At 42.1% G+C, this 24,064-nt stretch overlaps 1 protein-coding gene across 1 annotated transcript in view; it reads right to left on the bottom strand.

Moving 5' to 3' along the window:
- Nucleotides 1-24,064, bottom strand: part of slc1a7a (solute carrier family 1 member 7a) — a 181,724-nt gene that overhangs the window by 15,146 nt on the left and 142,514 nt on the right. The window contains exons 4-8 of the mRNA XM_034183496.1: nt 8,908-8,950; nt 8,427-8,658; nt 5,377-5,476; nt 5,060-5,293; nt 4,325-4,519 (exon numbers count right to left, since the gene is read on the bottom strand). Of these exons, the coding sequence (XP_034039387.1) occupies nt 4,325-4,519; nt 5,060-5,293; nt 5,377-5,476; nt 8,427-8,658; nt 8,908-8,950 (804 nt within the window). The remainder of the gene's footprint in view (nt 1-4,324; nt 4,520-5,059; nt 5,294-5,376; nt 5,477-8,426; nt 8,659-8,907; nt 8,951-24,064) is intronic.

Consider the following 24,064-nt stretch of genomic DNA (forward strand, 5'->3'; position numbering starts at 1 on the left):
GCATTAATACGGTTACATACATCTTGGTGAAAATGTTCAATTTTCACCACCTGCACATATTACATTTACTCAAGGGCCAGACTACCCAAGCAAACAATCAGTCTGTCTCCTTCCTGTGTACCTGCGCGCTTGATCATGTCCAAATAAGTACACCACATGGCCAGCTGATAGCTGATGTTCCCTCACAATTCAAGTACCCGTTCGTTTTTCGTTTTTTGAGAGCTACCCAAGGATCCTCCGATCAACCTGACACCTAATGCCAAAGACATTTTAGTCGTTGCCTTAGGTGACTGGTTATCATCCAGGTCTCACAAACCAGACAGTAAGACAGGAAGCATCAGGGCACTAATGACGTGGACCTTCATTCTCTTACAAATGTATTGACACTACCAGACACCGCTGTCCAGTGATCTCAAGACTCCATGAATTCCATAAATTCTTCCAAGATGTCTCTTTACCTCAAAGGCAGAGAATGCCAAGACATAAATGTCACTGCTGAGATTAATGAATGTCTCCAAGTTTGACTAGTGAAGCGGCACGCTACCCCAAAGGAAGGCCCATTTAATAAAGCTTGCATTTGAAAAGAAGCTACCACACAGCAGCACAAATCACTGGAAAGACACTGTGTGACCTTCGCCGCTGCTGGCAATATATTTTTCTTGTTTTAGGGCATTTTTCAAGCCTGAAAGTCTGGAACAAGGTCCAAACCAATGTTAGTTTGGTTTCACACTGCAATGATGAGGTTGGACTAATGAACGTTTCATGATGTACATAGGTCCTTATATTATCTATGTTGGCTACGTTTCCCCTTATTTGACACTGATTGGCTTGTAGATGTCTGTGCATCTGACGTCCAGCCTGTTGCCATTTTGGTGCATAGTTAAATTTGTGCACACATACACACACACTGTCTGTTTGAGCATAAAAACTATGTTATAACTCCATTATTACTGTCCTGGTATTTTTACAAGCAGCACACGTAGGCACTTGCTGTCAAACGTAATAAAACGTTTACAGCCTGATGCAGTGACAAGGACAAAATGGATGTTATAGCTTTGATAACTCACCAGAGGGAGGTTTTCCTTACCAATGTTGCCTGTGTGCTTGCTCAGGGGGGTTTGGTTACTCCTGTGAAGTGCCTTGAGGCAACATTGTTGTGATTTGTTACTATACAAATAAAATAAATTGAAACTCAAATTGAACAAGGAGAAAAGAGTGACAGCAGCACACAGAGCCACCTTCAGGGTACTTTCACACCGGCCTTGTTTTGTCCATACCTTCAGACTTTTCATTTTGGTCTGAACCAAAATGGCAGGTATGAAAGCTGATCCAATCAAAAGAGGTGGTCTCATTCTGAATCGTAGTGCGTAAAAACCTTTTGGAGAGTTCGGACAACAGGTTCGAACTGAGCCAGATTATTATCATCCATTACACAGTAGTAGAAGAAAAGAAACGGGCAATAATGTAATTAATTTACCTGATTAAAGCCGTGTGACTCTCTGCACTGCTCTTTTCTCCTTGGTAAAGATAAAACACCCATTTTGTCTTTAATGCTGCAAGAGGTGGCTAAAGGTAAAAATTCTTCACTTTTGAAGGCAAATGCTATTGTGTACTGCTGATAAAACCCTCTTAATAACAGTGTAGTTACAACGAAAGAAACCCATTCGTCAATTTTTCTCCCTTCAAATGAAACCAGACAACAAACTGACAAGAAACTGAGGACAGAGAAGTGTGGTTTGAGCTGCTTAGTTTGCTGCCACCTCAACCTGGACGTAGATAAGTGGCACAAAATGAAGCAATTAATGAATGAATTATTGAATCCGATGACAGGTGATACTGTGTGTGTGTGTGCATGTATGTGGGTTAGCAAGGTTACTGGCTACAAATGCCAGCCCAGTCTCACATTTTCTTGTGCCCCAGCCACAAAAAGTGCCTCATTTTTGTGACACGTTTTTTATTTTGCTATTTATAATCCTCCCTTTCTCCTAACTTTAACCATAATCATAGTGTAAGTGTTGCATCCATGATGCATAACACAAAATGACTGACACACATCCAAAATGTCCTAACCTAACTGCTTTTCAAAATGGCTGACGCACAAAATGTCCTTGTATTTGGTAAAAAAAAAAAAAAAAAAAACTGTCTAATTGATAAAACCATCTGGTCTTTTTGTAGATGATTAATTGATGAAACCAGTCAGCCTGATGGAACACTTTTTTTTTAAATTGCATGACACTACACTATATTACAGACATAAACACACACTATAAGATTTTTACATAACCACGAACGCAACGCGAACAGATGCCCACCTACTTCACTTTTGCAGCCAATCACATACAACCCCTGGCAATAATTATGGAATCACCGGCCTCAGAGGATGTTCATTCAGTTGTTTAATTTTGTAGAAAAAAAGCAGATCACAGACATGACACAAAACTAAAGTCATTTCAAATGGCAACTTGCTGGCTTTAAGAAACACTATAAGAAATCAGGAAAAAGAATTGTGGCAGTCAGTAACGGTTACTTTTTTAGACCAAGCAGAGGGAAAAAAATATGGACTCACTCAATTCTGAGGAATAAATTATGGAATCACCCTGTAAATTTTCATCCCCAAAACTAACACCTGCATCAAATCAGATCTGCTCGTTAGTCTGCATCTAAAAAGGAGTGAACACACCTTGGAGAGCTGTTGCACCAAGTGGACTGACATGAATCATGGCTCCAACACGAGAGATGTCAATTGAAACAAAGGAGAGGATTATCAAACTCTTAAAAGAGGGTAAATCATCACGCAATGTTACAAAAGATGTTGGTTGTTCACAGTCAGCTGTGTCTAAACTCTGGACCAAATACAAACAACATTGGGAAGGTTGTTAAAGGCAAACATACTGGTAGACCAAGGAAGACATCAAAGCGTCAAGACAGAAAACTTAAAGCAATATGTCTCAAAAATCGAAGGATGTGGATGTGGATGATGAAATCATTTTTCAAGATGATAATGCATCTTGCCATAGAGCAAAAACTGTGAAAACATTCCTTGCAAAAAGACACATAGGGTCAATGTCATGGCCTGCAAATAGTCCGGATCTTAATCCAATTGAAAATCTTTGGAAGTTGAAGAAAATGGTCCATGACAAGGCTCCAACCTGCAAAGCTGATCTGGCAACAGCAATCAGAGAAAGTTGGAGCCAGATTGATGAAGAGTACTGTTTGTCACTCATTAAGTCCATGCCTCAGAGACTGCAAGCTGTTATAAAAGCCAGAGGTGGTGCAACAAAATACTAGTGATGTGTTGGAGCGTTCTTTTGTCTTTCATGATTCCATAATTTTTTCCTCAGAATTGAGTGATTCCATATTTTTTTCCCTCTGCTTGGTCTAAAAAACTAACCGTTACTGACTGCCACAATTTTTTTTTTCCTGATTTCTTTTAGTGTTTCTTAAAGCCAGAAAGTTGCCATTTGAAATGACTTTAGTTTTGTGTCATGTCTGTGATCTGCTTTTTTTCTACAAAATTAAACAACTGAATGAACATCCTCCGAGGCCGGTGATTCCACAATTTTTGCCAGGGGTTGTAGCCACTGATTCACAACAGGCTAAGGACCGCCCACCCACATGGGGCCGGCCTTGACTCAGGAATAAAAGTTAGAGGACAAAGGAAATTGGGGTTCTTTGTTCCAGGTGTTTGCATGTGATCTGGTCAAGATCCCAGCGCTAAGATGATTCCTGTATCAGTGTAACAACTCTTTTAAGACAACATCTAAACTTTGAAGTCTGTTTCCTGTCCAATTCTTTTGTGTAATCACTTACCATGATAAAAGAACCTAACAGTACCCTCCCCTAACCTTAACCATAACCCCCAGACTCCCCCATCACCCCACATCTTGTGCCCCGTCACGAAAAGCGCTCCATTTTCGTGCCCCCATCATGAACCCATAGATTAATATAGTTTTCGTAATCCCACCACGAACTGCCGTGAGACTGGGTTGACAAATACACACTCAGTTGCCAGTTTATTAGGTACACCTAATGAAAAGTAATGCAGCCCTGTAACAAATCTTCATGAAGACGTGAAAGTGCGCCCTCTTAAAAATCACTACCACCAACCACGGCTGACTGGAGAGGCAGGAAGGTCAGGAGGTCAGTGAAAAGGGCCCAGGAATGTTGTGTAACTGCAGATTCAAGGTGAAGGTTAAAGGTCAGATTTATAAGACTGAGGTACAGTAAGACCAGCATATACGGGCCTGAGTCATGGGCAGTGAAGGGAGTGCAGGATTTCCTAACAAAACCCACTTTTATGAGACGCCTTAAAAGCCATTCTCACCTGATGGTGATAATCTGGCCAAAGTCGAGCTCGTAATTATTTACTTGGGCGATGAAAATGGCTGCCACAGCTTCGTAGAGTGCAGTTCCGTCCATGTTGATGGTGGCCCCCACAGGAAGCACGAAGCGGATGATCCGTCTGTCGATGTGGTTGTTTTCAAGGAGGCACTTGAAGGTAATAGGCAGAGTGGCAGAGCTAAAAGAACAAACAGTGACAGATGATGAGTTTTATCTGAGGAAAAATGAGTAAACATTTGTTCCAAGAACAAACAGTGACAGATGAGTTTTATCTGAGGAAAAATGAGTAAACATTTGTTCCAAAATTTCTTCCAGGGAGCTATTTTCCATGTTTACCTGAGCAAGCATGAAAAACCAAATATCCTTTGAAACTGTCAAATGAAGCAGACATAAAAATGTCCTGGTGAATAATATAGTTTGGAAAATAGATGTTTGTGCTCACCCTTCATAATATCAAACAATAATTTGTGTAGGTTTTGCAAGTTTTGTGTTAGCAACTTTGCATGGCTTGAGCTTTTTAAAAGTTAAATACAATTGTAAAAGGTACAAACTGTAAAAGGTACATTTTTGAGCATGGATATTCACAGTCACTGTGTGTACACATGTACATAAGATCAATGTTAAGGATCGCAAGGAATAAATTAAATTGCAGTTTAATTAGAAATAAGACCTTGCAAATTTAACAAGTAAAGTGGTCTTTGTGTAATTAATTAATTACCTGGAAGATGTGGCCAATGAGATGAGCAGAGCCTGCAAGATGCCTCTGATGTAAACAATGGGGCTCTTCTTAGTGATGAAGAAGTACATGGCCGGGAGGATGAACAGCCCATGAAGGACCAAACCCATTACCACTGTGATTGCGTAAAAGCCCAGCTTCTTTCCCATGGCTGTTGGGTCATCCATTTCTAGGATCTTACCAGCAACTAGGAACACAATCCCAAAAGGGAAGTACCTGAAGGAACCAATGGTTATTATTGCCAACAGCAGTGATTTCAAGTTGACTTTGTGAGATAGTAACAAATGAACAGCCCTTACCAAATGACAATGGCAACAATCTTCAAAACAGCTTCATTCAAACTCTGGCAGAAGTTCACCAAAGCACTTCCATTGGGGCCCATTCTGCCCAACATGATTCCTGATTTGAAAATAACAACAATGTAAAGAAGCTAATTTGGACTAGTTTGGTGAATCTAAAAATCATAAAAACACATATTTTCTAGAGAGGAAATTGCTGAGCATATTAAGACCCCATTCAGACTGATGTTGAAAAAACGGCTCGCTTTCTAGACAAATAGCATTCAGACCTGTTTTTCAAATCCAGCTCATTCTCACGCATCCAAACTCAATCTGGTTTAGGCTGAATTCTATTCAGTTTTATCAGAATCTGGCAGCATATCAGCACCATACGAGAACATGCAAGCATAAAAAGTTATTGTGATTAAAAAGGAAAAAGCTTTAGAGCCATGTCTCCATACCGTCAATGTCTCCACTCAAGCTACTGCGATCGTAGGTGTTGGTTTCATCCCTACTGATATCCTGTTTCTTCTGTTTCTTTGATTGTGGTCCTACACTTTTTCTACTTGACTTGAGGTTGTTTATCCTCTTTTTTTCTGACTCTGAATGGCACTATTTGGATTTAAGATGGATTTGAGCCAGATTTGCTCAGGTCTGAACACAAATGTGGATTGAATCTGGCTAGCTTGGGGGTCATGACTTCAAACTTCAGGGTTTGTCAGGGCAGCATTTGGGTCGTGTGCGCAAACTCCCAATGTGGAAGTTAACTTTGGTCAAACTTTGTATAACATCTTGTCTAGATGGTGATGGCTGCAAAAGAATCCATTTTGAGTGCATGGCCAAAGGAGGAGACAAAACTCATATAGTTCGGAAACCAGGAAACACAAAACAAGTTGGGTGGAATGTATATAATTTGAAGAGTTCTCTCCCTTATTCCAGCATTTAGGAATAGATACTACTTAATAAGTGGCTTGTGTGTAGCCACATGTTGAGTTTTGTGTTGGATGTACTATTTTAAGACATTTATTAGGTCTACTTGTGCATAGTTTTGGAGCTTTAGGCGTTGTTGCTATGAACTTTATTAGTAATATTAGGTTGAAGCTCATAGAGACAGCTATACATAATAAATATTTTCATTGCGAGGGGAAACCAACTCTCCTGTAGCTAGTTAAGTGGTGTTTTATTCTTTTAGTGCCCCGCTGCCATTATATATATATATATATATATATATATATATATATATATATGATTGGAGCAGCAGGACCTTCGTGGCCGGGACGACGGTGGGGGATCGAACCCACGCGGCTCGCACCAAAAGACCATTCCTCTACCAGGTCAGCCAAAGGGGAACTCCCAGTTAGCCAAGCTAGCGGGAACGTCTTTTCAATTGGGACCCGGGACTTTCATCCCGCTACACATCTCCCCACCATTTTTGACTTCGTCCTGAAGTCACAGGTGCATGTTAGCATACTCTGTGACCCACATCCTGTTCGTGACGCCAGATTGAAGCAGCAGGACCTTCGTGGTCTGGACGACGGTGGGGGATCGAACCCACGCGGCTCGCACCAAAAGACCGTTCCTCTACCAGGTCAGCCAAAGGGGAACTCCCCGTTAGCCAAGCTAGCGGGAACGTCTTTTCAATTGGGACCCGGGACTTTCATCCCGCTACACATCTCCCCACCATTTTTGACTTCGTCCTGAAGTCACAGGTGCATGTTAGCATACTCTGTGACCTACATCTTGTTCGTGACGCCAGATTGAAGCAGCAGGACCTTCGTGGCCGGGACGACGGTGGGGGGTCGAACCCACGCGGCTCGCACCAAAAGACCGTTCCTCTACCAGGTCAGCCAAAGGGGAACTCCCCGTTAGCCAAGCTAGGGGGAACGTCTTTTCAATTGGGACCCGGGACTTTCATCCCGCTACATATATATATATATATATATATGGAGAGGTGTTCTCTCCACGGATGAATCCCGGTTCACACTGTTCAGGGCAGATGGCAGACAGCGTGTGTGGCGTCGTGTGGGTGAGCGGTTTTCTGATGTCAGTGTTGTGGATCGAGTGGCCCATGGTGGCGGTGGGGTTATGGTATGGGCAGGCGTCTGTTATGGACGAAGAACACAGGTGCATTTTATTGATGGCATTTTGAATGCACAGAGATACCGTGACGAGATCCTGAGGCCCATTGTTGTGCCACATCCAAGAACATCACCTCATGTTGCAGCAGGATAATGCATGGCCCCATGTTGCAAGGATCTGTACACAATTCTTGGAAGCTGAAAATGTCCCAGTTCTTGCATGGCCGGCATACTCACCGGACATGTCACCCATTGAGCATGTTTGGGATGCTCTGGACCAGCGTATACGACAGCGTGTACCAGTTCCTGCCAATATCCAGCAACTTCGCACAGCCATTGAAGAGGAGTGGACCAACATTCCACAGGCCACAATTGACAACCTGATCAACTCTATGCGAAGGAGATGTGTTGCACTGCATGAGGCAAATGGTGGTCACACCAGATACTGACTGGTATCCCCCCCAATAAAACAAAACTGCACCTTTCAGAGTGGCCTTTTATTGTGGGCAGTCTAAGGCACACCTGTGCACTAATCATGGTGTCTAATCAGCATCTTGGTATGGCACACCTGTGAGGTGGGATGGATAATCTCAGCAAAGGAGAAGTGCTCACTATCACAGATTTAGACTGGTTTGTGAACAATATTTGAGGGAAATGGTGATATTGTGTATGTGGAAAAAGGTTTAGATCTTTGAGTTCATCTCATACAAAATGGGAGCAAAACCAAAAGTGTTGCGTTTATATTTTTGTTGAGTGTATATATATATATATATATATATATATATATATATATATATATATATATATATATATATATATATATATGTATATGTGCGATCCACATAACTTGTGAGTGGTAAGATGGCCGCCCATTTGCTTCAGCGGTTTGTATCGTGTATGTGTGTGCCAATGAGATATCCAGTAGTTTATACAGGTCAGTGAATTATATACATTACTGTGTGAGAAGGATTACTATGATGGAGAGCTACTTACCCATAGTTGCAGAGAAAATTACAATTCCTAAGACGTTCATGCCTTCACTGGTGCCGGGTAATGTTTTCATGATAACATCAGGTGGCGGCGTGAGATCCAGGGAGAAATTCTGGACGTCTGTGCTGTTGTCATCCTGGATGCCGTAGATGTAGATCCGTCGTTTGGTGGTCTCGTCCAAAACTGGGGCCACGGTTGGTTTGGGAATTAACTCAGGGACGCTCTGACTTCGATACTTGAAACCAAAACAGAGCACATGGCGTCAGATCAGCTCAGTAATCACTGAACTAAACCTGAATGTGACAGCAGAAGATCATCAATTCATAGTTCACTGTTATTTTATCATATTTTGTTTTTGAATGATGAAGTACTCGCACATGTTCTGTTGTATACTGTCATCAAGACTTCTTTTAATAACAGTACATAATTACAGCTGCGTCAAGAAGAAGGAAACTTCTGCTTCAATATGAGAATTACATCTTACCTGCTGAAAAGTAGCTTGAACCAAATTGGCTGGAAACATGTTGCTGATGAAGAGAATTTTGAGAAATATCAGTGTTTCAATAGATTCAACATGCAACAGTATTTTGAAAACTTTATTTTTTAATATTCTTATCTACAAAAGGAGTGGTCTTGCAGAAAAAGTATGGGAACCTTGAGCATGTTCTGTATCACTTTGAGCTTTAAATTGGCATTAAAATTAGAACTATTGATTTCTGAATTGCCAAACAACAACACAGACATGATATTGTATATTCATGGCAATAATGTACACAGTACTAGGGGTGATTGAAAAGATGTGAGCCTGGCCAAGGAGAACCCACAAATGAATTAATACAATGTTTTATTTTTTAGCATAATCCTCATGTAAGTCCATACACTTTTCCAGTGTCGCTGCAGTGCCTTAGGGCCCCTTCACACATTGCACGAATAAGTACAAATCAGGGCGAATCACAGTGAAACAGCCTGAAATCATTGAGCTGACATTGGGAGGGACACATGGTCGGGCAGGCGTGAACGATCCCACTGTGACGGTTTGTGCACGCGCATGCACGAACACAGTGCAAGCAGCTGGAACATGTTGCACCACATCGCGCCACTGCTGTGGAGAAAAAAAAATGAAAACCACACCCCACATAAAACACTGCAACTTCCAATATTTAATCCCTCTTATTGAGCGGACAATGCAAGTATGATCCCTCTGTGCCTCTGTATATGACCCATGGTCACAGACATACAGTCATGAAATGACATGACTGAAGCAGTGTGGTCTTATGTTTTATTATGTCCATTTGGCGCCAGGTGAAAAGGACCGTCAGATCATGTGAACACACAGCAGCCAATATGAATGTCACGCCACCCACGTGAGCTATGTTCCACATGACGCAGTGTCTGTCCTGTGGTGTGCCACTCACAGGACACACATGTCGGGCCGGACATGCCTGCTGCGTGTTCACATGATTTGTCGGTCCGTTTCACCTGGGACAGCCTGTCAATGTGTGCTCCATGTGCTTGCTCCAGCCTGTCGCAAAAGCGATATATATTTTTATCTATTTCCATGTGAGGACAGCAGGCACACATACGCACATCACGGTGGACACTTGTAAGGTCATATCCTTCAAAATACACTACATGTTCTCCAGCTGTGACTTCCAGCACAGGAGATCGCAACAGCTGCTGCTGTTGGCAGACACGCCAACAGCAGCAGCTGTCCCTTCAGCGCAGAGACCAAAGTGTCACTCTATGTTTCTGTGTTATGTGGTCATTCATTTTAGTTATTTAGGATGTAACTGTAGATGTAGTTATTGTAGTACTTATTTATATACCTGTCCTGGTTGTGGTCTCTGTGTATTTCATGTGACACGTCATGTGAACTGAGCCGTCATTTACAGCTGTCATTGAGTGTCTGGGCAGCGATCACCTGAGAGTCACCTTGCCATGCTGTGTGCTCTCAGATGTGGCTGGTCGGTCCCCATCTATACATACATACATACATATCAGCATTTCATGCAAGTGTGCTCCCCCTGCACACCACGTTTTTTTTTTTTGGGGGGGGTGAAACACACGCATGCCACGTGTTGCGGGGGGGTGGTGGTGGTGGTGGGGGAGCATGACGTGCACAATACACATGCACACCACGTGTTGCTTGGCAACACCACACTCGTGGCACACTTAGACAAATTTTACAGCCAGCTCGAAACTGGTCACGTGCTCTCTATTTTCATGCTGGCTGTGTGAATGGCCCCACATTTCCTATGTGCGCCGCGAGTGGTATTGGATGTTCGTGTGTGGCACCTGGAATTTGACCGACACCTGCCGAGAGAGGGTTCAAATGGGCGCTCAAAGGGCACTCTCTGTCTTTCAGCCGCTGGTGTGCATCAGGTGTACGAGGCTTTAGAGGTGGCTCACATTTTTCATGATTGGCATGCGATTCCTCCTTCATGCGCCATTCGGCCTCATTCATGCTATGTGTGAAGGGGCCCTAAATACCGTTCTTATAGAAGGTCTTATCATGGAGCTCAAGGAAGTCATTCACTGCAGATATGACATCACTATCAGTATTATAATGAGCTCCAGGAAGATACCATTTCATATTTGGAAATATAGAAGGAGCTCTGAAGGAGCCAAATCAGGGGAATAAGGTGAGTGTGGAACAAGTTTGAAGCCACATTCATTAAATGGCAGCGATTGCGATGATTGAAATTTGCAACGGAGCATTGTCCTGGTGAAACAGAACATCTTGTCAGAGCATTCCACACCGCTTCTGCTTTATTTTGTCTCACAATTGTAAAAAGGAAGCATAATAAGCCCCAGAGGGTACCCGTTTTTGCCATTTTTACCCAAGCCCATCACATTTGGCCATCGAGAATTGCAAAGACTTTGCATCTGTCCCCCTGTCCGTCTGTCCATCCATCTGCCTGTCTGTCTTTGCTCAGCATAAGTCCAGTCCTACACCAATTCCAATGAAGTTGGGACATTGTGAAAAATGTAACTAAAAACAGAATACAATGATTTGCAAATCCTCTTCAACCTATATTCAATTGAATACACCACAAAGACAAGATATTTCATGTTCAAACTGATAAACTTTATTGTTTTTGTGCAAATATTTGATTTTGAAATGGATGCCTGCAACATGTTTCAAAAAAGCTGGGACAGTGGTATGTTTACTACTGTGTTACATTACCTTTCCCTGAACCAGGAAAATTAATGTGTTCTTCCTTGGGTGGTACTTAATGTACAACCCCAATTCCAATGAAGTTGGGACATTGTGTAAAATGTAAATAAAAACAGAATACAATGATTTGCAAATGCTCTTCAGCCTACAGTATATTCAATTGAATACACCACAAAAACAAGATATTTAATGTTCAAACTGATAAACTTTATTTATTCATTTTGAAATGGATGCCCGCAACACGTTTCAAAAAAGCTGGGACAGTGGTATGTTTACCACTGTGTTACATCATCTTTCCTTCTAACAACAATCAGTAAGCATTTGGGAACTGAGGACACTAATTGTTGAAGCTTTGTAGGTGGAATTCTTTCCCATTCTTACTTGATGTACGAGTTCAGTTGTTCAACAGTCCGGGGTCTCCGACAGGTCTGGACTGCAAGCAGGCCAGTCTAGTACCCGCACTCTTTTACTACAAAGCCACGCTGTTGTAACACGTGTAACATGTGGCTTGGCATTGTCTAGCTAAAATAAGCAGGGACGTACCATCACAGATGCTGCCTTTTGAACTTTGCGCTGGTAACAATCTGGATGAACTTTTTCCTCTTTTGTCCGGAGGACACGACGTCCATAATTTCCCCCAAAAAATTGACTCCTCAGACCACAGCATACTTTTCCACTTTGCGTTTGTCCATTTCAAATGAGCTCAGGCCCACAGAAGGCGCCGGTGTTTCTGGATGTTGTTGATGTATGGCTTTCGCTTTGCATGGTAGAGTTTTAACTTGTACTTGTAGATGTAGCAACAAACTGTGTTAACTGACAATGGTTTTCTGAAGTGTTCCACATGGTAAGATCCTTTACACAATTTTAATGCAGTGCCGCTTGAGGGATCGAAGGTCAAGGGCATTCAATGTTGGTTTTTGGCTTTGCCGCTTACGTGTAGAAAGTTCTCCAGATTCTCAGAATCTTCTCATTATATTATGGACCGTGGATGATGGAATCCCTAAATTCCTTGCAATTGAACATTGAGAAACATTTTTCTTAAACTGTTGGACTATTTTTTCTTGCAGTTGTTCACCAGGTGGCGATCCTCGCCCCATCTTTGCTTGTGAATGGCTGAGCCTTTTGGGCATCGCCGCTGTTTGGCATAAGCAGACTACGCAGCCTGTGTGGGGCACCAACCGTGTTGCACTAGTTTGCAGGGCCTCCAATTGACTGAAAAATGTGTTGAAATTATTACATTATTACATTTCAAAATCAATATGAATTATTTATGAATAGGCCCATAGTTTTTGTCTTTAAACATTGTGTAGGCCCCTACCCCATTACTTAATTGGGGCAAATTAACAGTTTTTTTTTGCCTAATATAAAGCCCCCATCCACCCCCGCCCTGATTCCCTGAAATGGTACAGCCCTGTTTGCGTCTTTCTCTGTTCGCTGTGTCGCCTAACCAGGGTTGCCAGATGTGACGATTTCCAGTCCAATAAATGCTCAAAAATGCATGGAGGCACTAAATCCTGCGCAGTTTGAACTGATTTTTAAAATGTGTGTGGAAATTCTATACAAAAAACTCGTCCAGTGCCATATTTTTACCCTAAACAAACCAATTGGATGGGAAAACACCCAATCTGGCAACCCTGTGCCTAACTGAAGTAGCACTGCTAGCCCACATTCGATTCTGACACGAGACGACAAGTTGCCACTATGCCACAATTAAACAATGAAGCGACAGCAGGAGTCTGGAGCTGAAAAATGGAGGAAAAAGAAACAAAAAGATGATGCCCGTGCATCCCTTGCTGGTAAGTACGTGTTAAAGGTTTAAACTGTTTTGATTACTTAATGTTCAGTGGTGGTAATTCTAATGCTGCTGTTAAGAAAGTTATTTATTATTTATACATTATAAATGGTGCTGCTGTTCTTTACTGTTATTGGCCTTACTTATTATAACATTGTAAATGTTCATTGCTATATGTGTATTTAATGTGAATTTTAATAAATAGTAACGGTTTGAGTAGAACTTTTGTGTGTGTGTGTGTGTGTGTGGGGGGGCGGGTTCTCTTGTATGGGGGTGGGGGGGCCTCCCTGACCAGTTATGCTTAGGGCCTCCAAAACCTTAGCAGCGGCCCTGCTTTTGGGGATGCTCCTCTTATACCCAATCACGACACTCATGTGTTTCCAATTAGGTGTAAGCATTCATCAACTTTCCCAGTCTTTTGTTGCCCCGTCCCAACTTTTTTGAAATGCATTGCAGGCATCCATTTCAAAATGAGCAAATATCTTCACAAAAACAAAGTTTATCAATTTGAACATTAAATATCTTGTCTTTGTGGTGTATTCAATTGAATATAGGTTGAAGAGGATTTGCAAATCATTGTATTCTGTTTTTTTACACAACATTTTACACAACGTCCCAACTTTTTGGAATTGGGGTTGCATTACTGCCACAGTCTTCAAATTCACAGGGAGCATTCTTGGGACACAGGCCTTGGATAAGTTCAAAGATAGCTAACCTTGACCTATTTTAATAGGTATGTTAAGAGCTTAAAATGTCACAATCTGTTTTATTCTGTTCCTTTTTTTTGAGTGGTGGGGGTGAGAGCCAATCAGAGTAGATTGGCACCGTGATGTCAGTGGCTGGCCTCTCTGGTGCTGCAAAACTGCTTTGTTTATGTGCTTATATAACATATTTCTCATATATTATGTAAAAGCTAGCAAGAAATAAACACTTATAAAAGTGAAAATACTGTTTTTGGAACCCGATAACACCTCTGAAGTGATTTACAAGGCATTTTGTGGATGTTAGTGTGGTGACGTCACAGGCTGGTTTAGCTAGCTGCCTGTATCTGGTGCTGCAAAACTTTTTCATTTGTGTGTAAATATAACCTCTTTGTCATATATTATGTAATAGCTAGTGAGAAATAAACACTTCTAAAACTGAAAACGCTGTTTTTTTAACCTACCCTTAATTGGACTAAGTGGTTGAAGATGAATGTGTGTGTGTGTGTGTGTGTGTTTGTAACCTGGTAACACCTCTGGAGTGATTTACAAAACATTTCGTGGATGTCAGCGTGGCACTAACGTACGCTAACTCAAACAAAAATATTTCTTCTACAGAATAAATTTTCTTGAATAGCTACTCGTTCGAAACATTGTGCTCCAAGTGCTTATCTCTTTTTTAAACTGCAGCTCTTAAATATTTTCCATATAAATATTTTCTTGACCTGTGCTTTTGTTTTCAGAGCTCTCTACAATATTAAGTGGCCTTCCTTCATTAAATATTATTTTTTGCATAACCATCAAATTCATAATTATCAGACCAGGCAGGCTGCACATTTGCATTTACGTGTACCTTTGCATAGAGCGACTCGTTATCAGCATCACATCAGATATCATGGCGTTAAATCTTGGAATGATAATGTACATTTTGTGAAGCCATCTATCACTTTATATACATATAAAAGTGGACTAAAAGCGAAGATTCTGCAGGAGTATTTACAATGATTTGTTATAATCTGGAAAAAATGGTGTAATTCTGTTGTATTCTGTTATGTTTGCTTTGTTCGGGGGTGGATTCTCTATAAGCCTTTTTGGCTTCCACCACTCCCTTGCACATTACTTGTATTTTTTTTCTCTTTCTCTCTCTTTTGTTGTTTTTTGAATATACATTATTTTGTATGAGTTTTATTTTGTGCTAAATAAATAAATCAAATCAAAATCGAAGCTAACTTCAGCGCTTGTCAAAAGCCCATGTGTGTACATGCATGTCCTCCTGCAAACTAAAATTAAAATGTAAATATTGTTTATGATTGATTGATTGATAGCGAGGCTTTATTGAACATGTACAAATTGTATGTAAGACAATAGGATCTTAATATTTAATGTAAACAATAAATGTATAAATGTGTGTATATATATATATATATATATATAATGTATACTTTGCACTGGGATACCAAGAAGAAAATGCTCATACGGAAGAGGGTATTTTAGCATTGCGTTATGTTTGTATTTCTTAAGTGTCTTTTGCAGTAAAGTGACCACTTAAGAATGATATTCCCATTGAGGAAGACTAGGGGAACATTTTCTGTAAGTTTCATTGATGTACTCAACATAACAAATAAATTAGAATTTTTCAGGGGGTCCAGACGATACCCGAATTTGCCACTTTTTATCTCCCACTGGCCAAAGGCCTGAAGGGGATTATGTTGTGGCGATTTCCGTTTGTCTGTCTGTCTGTCCATCTGTCCATAAAAAAGGTATAAGTATTTTTAAAATCAACTGTTCTCACACTTTTAGGAGGAATTTTGTGAAACTTGGTGCAAGTCCTTGTTATAGGTTGGTAATATGCATATTTTTATATCGTTCCAGTTGGGCTCATTTTACCAGCGTTATGGCCCTTGATTAACAAAGCTAGGCTCTGTCAGTTTCATGTTTAGGTGCTTGCATTGAAATCAACTCCTCTCAGATTTTTAATAGGAATTTCACGTAACGTGGCGCAAATCCTCATAAGTTGATAATACGCATATTGTAATATTGTATAAGATTGACACATTTTGGCAGAGTTATGGCCCTTGATTAACAAACTTGCTAGTTTCATGCATTGGTGCCTGCATTCTAAAATCAGCTCCTCTCCTATTTTTAGGAGGAATTTTGAGAAACTTGGTACAATTCCTTGAAATGTTGCCAGAATGTAGCAAGCACTTTTACCAAAGCAGCGTTTGCCAGCGGGGGATATTGTTGCCAGACATATCCTGTCACCTGCTGATCAGAGCACAGTCACGTGCCATCAGCATCTGGAACTTAGATGGCCGACAACCGCCCCATCTCAAACTGTCACAAGTTTATGGGTGTCCCCTTGGTCTTCTCACTTTACTTTCTGTCAAAGACTGCACATGCTAAGTACAGCAGGGTTTTATTGTGAAGCCAAGTTCTAACGTCCATTGTGTGTCATGTGTCCCACTTGTTTACCTCACTGCCTCATGTAACATTTCAGCCAAGGGTGTGTTTCTTTGTGGTATGTATGTGTTTCATGGAATGGTCAGTTCAATTACTTATCATAAAGCCTCATCTCTTATCCTAAGCTCCTTATCCATTCTCCCTGTGATTAGCAGGGCAAGCACAGGATTAGTGGAGTCAGTCAGTCAGTGAGTCACTGAGTGGATCTGCCAAATTTCACTAAGGCCAGGACCCTCCAATTAAAAACACAACTTCACAAGTAACATGATGGACCTGCCTATCTTTAGTTTATGTTCTACTCACTGCACACGTTAAAAGATGCCAACATAGGCCAAAGTACTAGGTTCACTGGTCCTCACCTGTATTGATAGGGGGGAGGTGATGGTCTAGTGGTTAAGCATTGGGCTTGAAACCAGAGGATCTTCGGTTCAAATCCCATCCTGACCAGAAAATCACAAAGGGCCCTTGGGTAAGGTCCTTAATTCCCTAGTTGCTTCCGGTGTGTAGTGGTGGCCTTGCATGGCAGTAGCCTGACATCAGGGTGAATGTGAGGCATTGATGTGTAAAGCGCGTTGAGTGTCTGATGCAGATGGAAAAGCGCTATATAAATGCAGTCCATTTACCATTTATTGATCAGAATCCAAAATTACATAGTTGAATATGCAGTACTTTTTACGGTTACTTATGGAAGGTTTGTGGACCCAATGGCTGACTGACTCTGTTAATTCTGTGCTTGCCCTGCCAATAATGGCCATAATAATTTTATTTAAAATGCACTTTCAATCTGATATTTTAATGTGCTTTACAATACAAATAGCAGAAAGAGGCTTTGCATATGAACGAAGTGACAAACACACTCATTTCCATCTAGATGTATCAGGCTGGATTGCTGGACACAAATGCAAGGCATAAACAAACAGCTCTGGTTATTAAAAGCCTTTACTGTAGTGGATAGAGGTTGGTATACGAGTAGGCAGTCCAGAAACAGCAACAGTACAAAAATCATGCAACAGGCTGGAGGTCAGGAACACACAAGGAGACGGGCAGGACTAAGGAATGCAGGTACAGAGCTAGAATGAAGGCACAAGGCACAACAAACTGGCAACAAGTTAACACACCTGGGCCCGGTTTCATAAAGCAGTCTAATCTTGTTTAGTCGAATAAACTCCTTAGTTAGACTTAGACTAGATTTTTGACGTTACTTGTTGCACAAAGCGTTTAGTCGGCTGAAGTTTCACATTACCTGACTAAACTTTTTAGCCTGGTACAGAGGAGGCTAATCTTATTTTAGTCGATAAAACTTCAATGTCTTACCTCAAAAAATGGCAGCTACCATGTACCACCACTTGATGGAACACACAAAAGCACCCCTACATCACCCGTATTCCTCTAAAAGGAGGGGTTTCCTTTGCTTTTGGCCATGGTTGCAGCAGACGACTGTCATGATGTGTTTGTGACAGTTCTCATACGAGCCACTGGGTGTGCCTGTTATGCTGAGCAGCGTTGTGTGCACAAAAAGTTTGATGCAAGTGTAGAAGAAGAAACTGAAGAGTGAAACTGCTAGGCTAAGTGCTAAGCACGTCGTTCTGCAGTTCATATGGGTCCATTAATGTTAATAAAGCCAGTTAACGAAACAAAGGCCGAACAGTTCATGACAATGACCAACCCGGAAGTAAACAAAACTTTCGCACTTGGAGCCGTCTCTCAGCAATGGCACGCGCAAGGCTGTCATGCCTGTGAAAGCAGTTGACTAAGGTAAGACAGCTAATCTACAAGTTTAGCCATCGATGTGAAATGGCAATTAGATTGATAATGTTGGGTGACTAACTGTAGTCCACTAAGAAAGTTTAGTAGACTGAAAGATTAGATTGCTTCATGAAACCGGGCCCCAGTGAGCTCTTATAACACCAGGTGATAATCAGCAAATCAGGAACAGGTATGCATGGAAAGCAAGAGAGCAAGGGCGTGGTCAGAGGGAGGGAAACACCCACCACCAAGAGCCAAGAGACAGACAAGAGAGATAGAGACACTCAAGCAGAAAAACCCAGCAAGAGAATAAACAGGTAACACAACTATGCTCTCAGCTATCCACACTCTCAAGTCAGTTCGTTCAGCTCACCTCTGCCTCCGCGCTCTCATCACCCACCACACCTGCACCACCAGCTCAGCCACAAGCCACTGTAGCCTATGACCCTGTCATCTGCAATCCGGAACCCTTTTCTGGGTCTAACATAGGTGTTAACAGACCCAGATCCTTTCCCCAGATCCTTTTCTTACTACTGTTGCTCTGGGGGTTGGCAAGGTTAGACCTTACCTGTGTGAAGCGCCTTGAGGCAAATCTGTTGTGATTTGGCGCTATATAAATGAAAATAAATTGAAATTGAAATTATGTCTCCTTTTTAATGCAGTGCTCCTTAGTTTATTCACAGCGCCCTTCATATTACACCACCGACCAAAATAAAATCGCATATATCATCAATTTGCTCTGGGGACACACACACTAGCAAGGGTTACTGCCCTCTGGGGCACAGACTCACCCATCTTGGACTCATATCCTTCATTCATCTGTCGATTTAGGATGGTCTCCGATTATCCAGTGTGGGGGCATACGACTGACAAGTGTTTATTATCACTTCAACAGGATAATCGTACCGTGACAGATTACTCCATTGAGTTTCGGGTCCTGGCGCCGGTGGCCGACTGGAATCTCGTGGCTCTCCGAAGGGTATTTGTTAATGGTTTGACTGAGCAACTAAAAGATGAGCTGGTGGTTTGGGACAAACCCGAAACCTTAGAGCAACTCATCACTCTGTCTATAAAAATAGATAACCACACGTTGCATGTATGATGTCTCCATATGCTATGAAGTACCATCTTTTACTTTTTCTACCTATTTTATTTAATTTTATATTTAATTGTCTGTGACCTGCATATATACTCACTGTCATGTATGTTTTTTGTGTGTTCCTGTTTTTATGATAATCTAATAAAATATTATTTTAAACAAAAATAGATAACCGGTTGAGGGAAAGATGGCATCTGTCTCCCACTGAAAGAAACTATGATGTGGGGAACTGGGAACTCCTGGCTGTCAAAGAGCCTCTGGAGGAATGAATTCATTGGCTGGAAGGTACTGCCATTCCTTTCATCGTCTGGACAGATCATAAAAACCTTGCCTACATCCAGTCAGCCAAATGATTAAATTCCAGACAAGCCAGGTAGTCACTCTTTTTTGGAAGATTCAACTTCACTATTACTTACTGTCGTGGATCCAAAAACCCTAAGCCAGATGCACTCTCCAGACAGTTTATTCCTATGGACCAGCCAGCAACTAAACTCTATCCTTCCCCTGGACCTGGTGGTGGGACTTCTCACTTGGGACATAGAAAGAGTTGTCTGGGAGGCCCAACGCCAGCACCCCGATCCTGGAGGAGGACCTCTTGGATGGCTGGTTGTTCCTCCACATGCCCGGTTGCATGTTCTCCAGTTTTGCCACAATTCCAAACTCTCCTGTCACCTCGGAACAACTCAGACTCTGGACATTATCCATCGTCATTTTCGTGGCCTACAGTCCAGACAGAGGAATTATGTTAAAGCCTGCACCATCTGCACCAGGGGCAAATAATTCCTCCAGCCACCAGCCGGCCTCCTCAGGATCTTGCAAGCACCCCTGGTCTCACATCTGTCTGGACTTCATAACCGGACTCCCGCCATCACAAGGACACACCACCATCCTCGCGATTGTGGACCATGACTTTCATGAAAATATTATCATGTGTACAGTATGATTAATTTGTTATTATTATGTATTTTTTTTAATAAATTATTTGGATGACACAGGCTTGATATGGAGAGGTAGGGTGAAATACTGGAAATCCTCAGTATTTTGTTGCATTGGAGTACACCATAAGAATTCTTGTCTGGGCCTTATACCTTCTGCAAAATGATCCACAGAAATGATCTCAGGTTATATTAATCTTGTGTAAGAACAAAGGTGTTGTGAAAGTGTAGGAACACGGACCCACAACAGGGGGCGTAAAAGAACGGGCAATGGATAAGCCAAACAGTAACAATTTAATGTTGTAAATTGTGCACAACGGAATACAGACAACAACAAGTTTGGAACTACAGTCAATTACACGTTGGGTGACGTGTGGGCAGGCTTGAGGATAGGAGACGCCCGTCCAGAACCGAGCTGGATCCCACACGGCCCTCACCGCCAACGGATCTGAAGAACACCGGAGCCGCCAAGTCCTGAGTCCCCAGGTGGCCACCGTCTCCAGCTGTCAGACCTGGCACTGCTGGCAGAGAACAGAAACAGCACATGTGAGTGTGAGTACACACACTCAGTAATCCCACAGTCTGTGTTCTTTTGGGAGGGAGCACCTCCACCTCCAGTCACACACTCGTGCAGCTCCTGTCTAACCACTTATCTGGTTGGGGTGTGAAGCGAAGCCGTCGCTGATCACACCAAACGCCAATCCCTCAGATAAGACACACCACAGCAAAACGGCTGCAAAGAAGTTCAGACTCTAAGTCAGAGTTAAGTGTAGCAGAGAAATTACCTCCAAGGTAGCTGATTTCTCGGCAGGGAGGTGGAGTTGCAGTCCGGCCTTTAAGGTGGTGGTGATGTGGATGAGTGACAGCTGGTGCTGATAACGAGTGACAGCTGTCACTCCCGGTTGCTATGACGTGCTTGAAGCCCGCACTTCAAGCAGGGCGCCATCTGGTGGTGGTGGGCCAACAGTACCTCCTCTTCAGCGGCCCACACAACAAAAGGTCTGTGTAAAAAGAGTTTTATCCTGTTTATGTCCCCATGGAGGCACATAAAATTGATGTATTTGAAAAGCATGTGGTGCGTCCTTGGCTCACCTACATTACTGCATGCAAAATAGTCTATACGGTTCTGTATGTAGATTTAAAAAATTGCAGTGGTAGGATCACAGCGCTTCACAAAGAGAACTTTTCAAATTACCCCAGAGCTGTTTGTTTCCTTTTCCTTTTAAGTTCTCCTGTGTGAGCACGATTTTTGCACCTCCAAGATAATGAAACTACACTGTTCCAGCATGAACTTGACACTGAAATACCTCTGACTGACCCTGACTGTGTTGAAACGGTTTGTGTGCTGCATAATGTCTGTCTAAATCCAAAAGACACACAAGGACACATGCATCTGCCTTGTAGTTCTTTTAGTGTGATGGCAAATTTCAGACATAGCCACAATGGAATGACACTGTGAAGGGCAAGTTGTGGGTGTGTCTGGGAGACAAACCAAGTGCCCCCTCACATGTGGGGTATCTGACACACAGGGGATGTTTTGTGTTGTGTGTGTGTGTCCTAATTACTGTTGTATTCCCAGTCGTGGTAGCTGGGTTCACCCCTTTACTCAGTGATTGATGGCTGTCTGAGAAGTGATACTTGTCTGGTGATTGCAATGTGTGCACTGCCATGGCTGGTGGGGACTGTATCAGTCCCCACATGTCTGGTGTCATGGTGAACATTATTAGACATGGTATTACAATATCAGTGGTGGTGAGGGCATTGATTATGGTTATGCTGAGCTGAATTGTCCATTTTGTACCCATTTTGTGAACTCTGGTCATAGTCTTATTACAGCTTCTGTTCTGTTGAAGCCCCACAGATCACCATCTGCTTAGTGACCAAGACTAACTAAATCTGGCTCAATTTCAAGATCAGACTACTTTGCAGGAATTGGCAAACAATATTGGTGAAGACAAGGTCACAACTAATGACCCAAATGGAATGTGAGAGTTCTTTCTTGGAAGCGATGAAGGATTGCATTGGGGCTACCAATGTCCACTGGATGCGTTGCAGTCACTGACCTGTGACTCAAAAACACTAGCCAATGGGAACACACTAATAATAAAATCTCTGCCCACATGAAATCTGAACTGCAAACAAACCTGGTGCTGCTCAAAGGAAAGAGCTGAAAATGAAATCTCAAATCTGATCCAGACAAAGAAGCCAGAAGTGGAAAACAAAAGGACATACTGTCAAAAAAGTAAAAGACCAGTAGTTTTCATGATTGCACAAATAATTTCGTTGCAAGTTGTAAGTTTGACTTCTTTTTTTTTTTACTTTCTTGAGTTTTATTCCCTCTCAAGTTACTCTTTTTGTTTGATATTTTTGTTTAATATTGAAAAACTTCTATTTAATTATTTACATCTGATTCCCGGAGGTCACTCGGGAGCAGCTCGGGGTCGAGCCGTTGCTCCTCCACATCGAAAGGAGTCAGTTGAGGTGGCTTGGGCATCTTTTCCGGATGCCCCCTGGACGCCTCGCTGGAGAGGTGTTCCGGGCACGTCCCATTGGGAGGAGGCCCCGGGGAAGACCCAGGACACGCTGGAGGGACTACATCTCTCGGCTGGCTTGGGAACGCCTTGGGGTTCCCCCGGAGGAGCTGGGGGAGGTGTGAGTGGATCGGGAAGTCTGGGCTGCTTTGCTTGAGCTGCTGCCCCCGCGACCCGACTCCTGATAAAGCGGAAGAAAATGGATGGATAGATGGATGGATGATTCCACAGACCAGAATCATTACTCATACTTGTGGGCTGAGACTTCTGCACCACTGCTTGCCATGATGGGATGAGGTATGGCGCATGCGGAAAGTATTCACCGCACTTCACCTTTTTCCACATTTTATGTTACAGCCTTATTCCAAAATGGAGTAAATTAATTTTCCCTTAAAATTATACTCGCAACAACACAAAAAACTTTTTTAAAAAACTTTTTCAAATTTATTAAAAATAAAAAAATTAATAAATCATATGCACATAAGCATTCACACTGTTTGTTCAATACTTTGTTGATGCACCTTTGGTGGCAATTACAGCCTCAAGTCTTCTTGAATATGATGCCACAAGCTTGGTACATCTTTGGGCATTTTTACCCATTCTTCTTTGCAGCACCTCTGAAGCTCCATCAGGTTGGGTGGGGAGTGTCGGTGCACAGACATTTTCAGATCTCTCCAGAGATGTTCAATTGGATTCAGGTCTGGGTTTTGGATGAACCACTCAAGGACATTCACAGAATTGTCCTGAAGCAACTCCTTTGATATCTTGGCGGTGTGCTTTGGGTCATTGTCCTATTGAAAGATGAACCTTTGCCCCAGTCTGAGGTCAAGAGCACTCTGGAGCAGGTTTTCATCCAGGATGTCTCTGTATATTGCTGCAATCGACTGAATTTACCCCAGGTGGACTCCAATTAAGCTGTAGAAACATCTTAAGGGTGATAAGTGGAAACAGGATGTACCGAAGCTCAATTTTGAGCTTCATGGCAAAGACCGTGAATACGTATGTACATGTGATTTCTTAGTTTTTTAAATTTTTAACAAACTGGCAAAAATCTAAAAACAACAACATCAAAAAACAAACAAACAAAAAGACCTTTTTCCACATTGTCATTATGGTGTACTGTGTGTAGAATTTTTGTAAAAAATTTAATTTCTTACATTTTGGAATAAGGCTGTAGCATAACAAAATGTGGCTAAGAT

The sequence above is a fragment of the Thalassophryne amazonica genome, chromosome 12, assembly GCF_902500255.1.
Source record: "Thalassophryne amazonica chromosome 12, fThaAma1.1, whole genome shotgun sequence".
NCBI lineage: Eukaryota > Metazoa > Chordata > Actinopteri > Batrachoidiformes > Batrachoididae > Thalassophryne > Thalassophryne amazonica.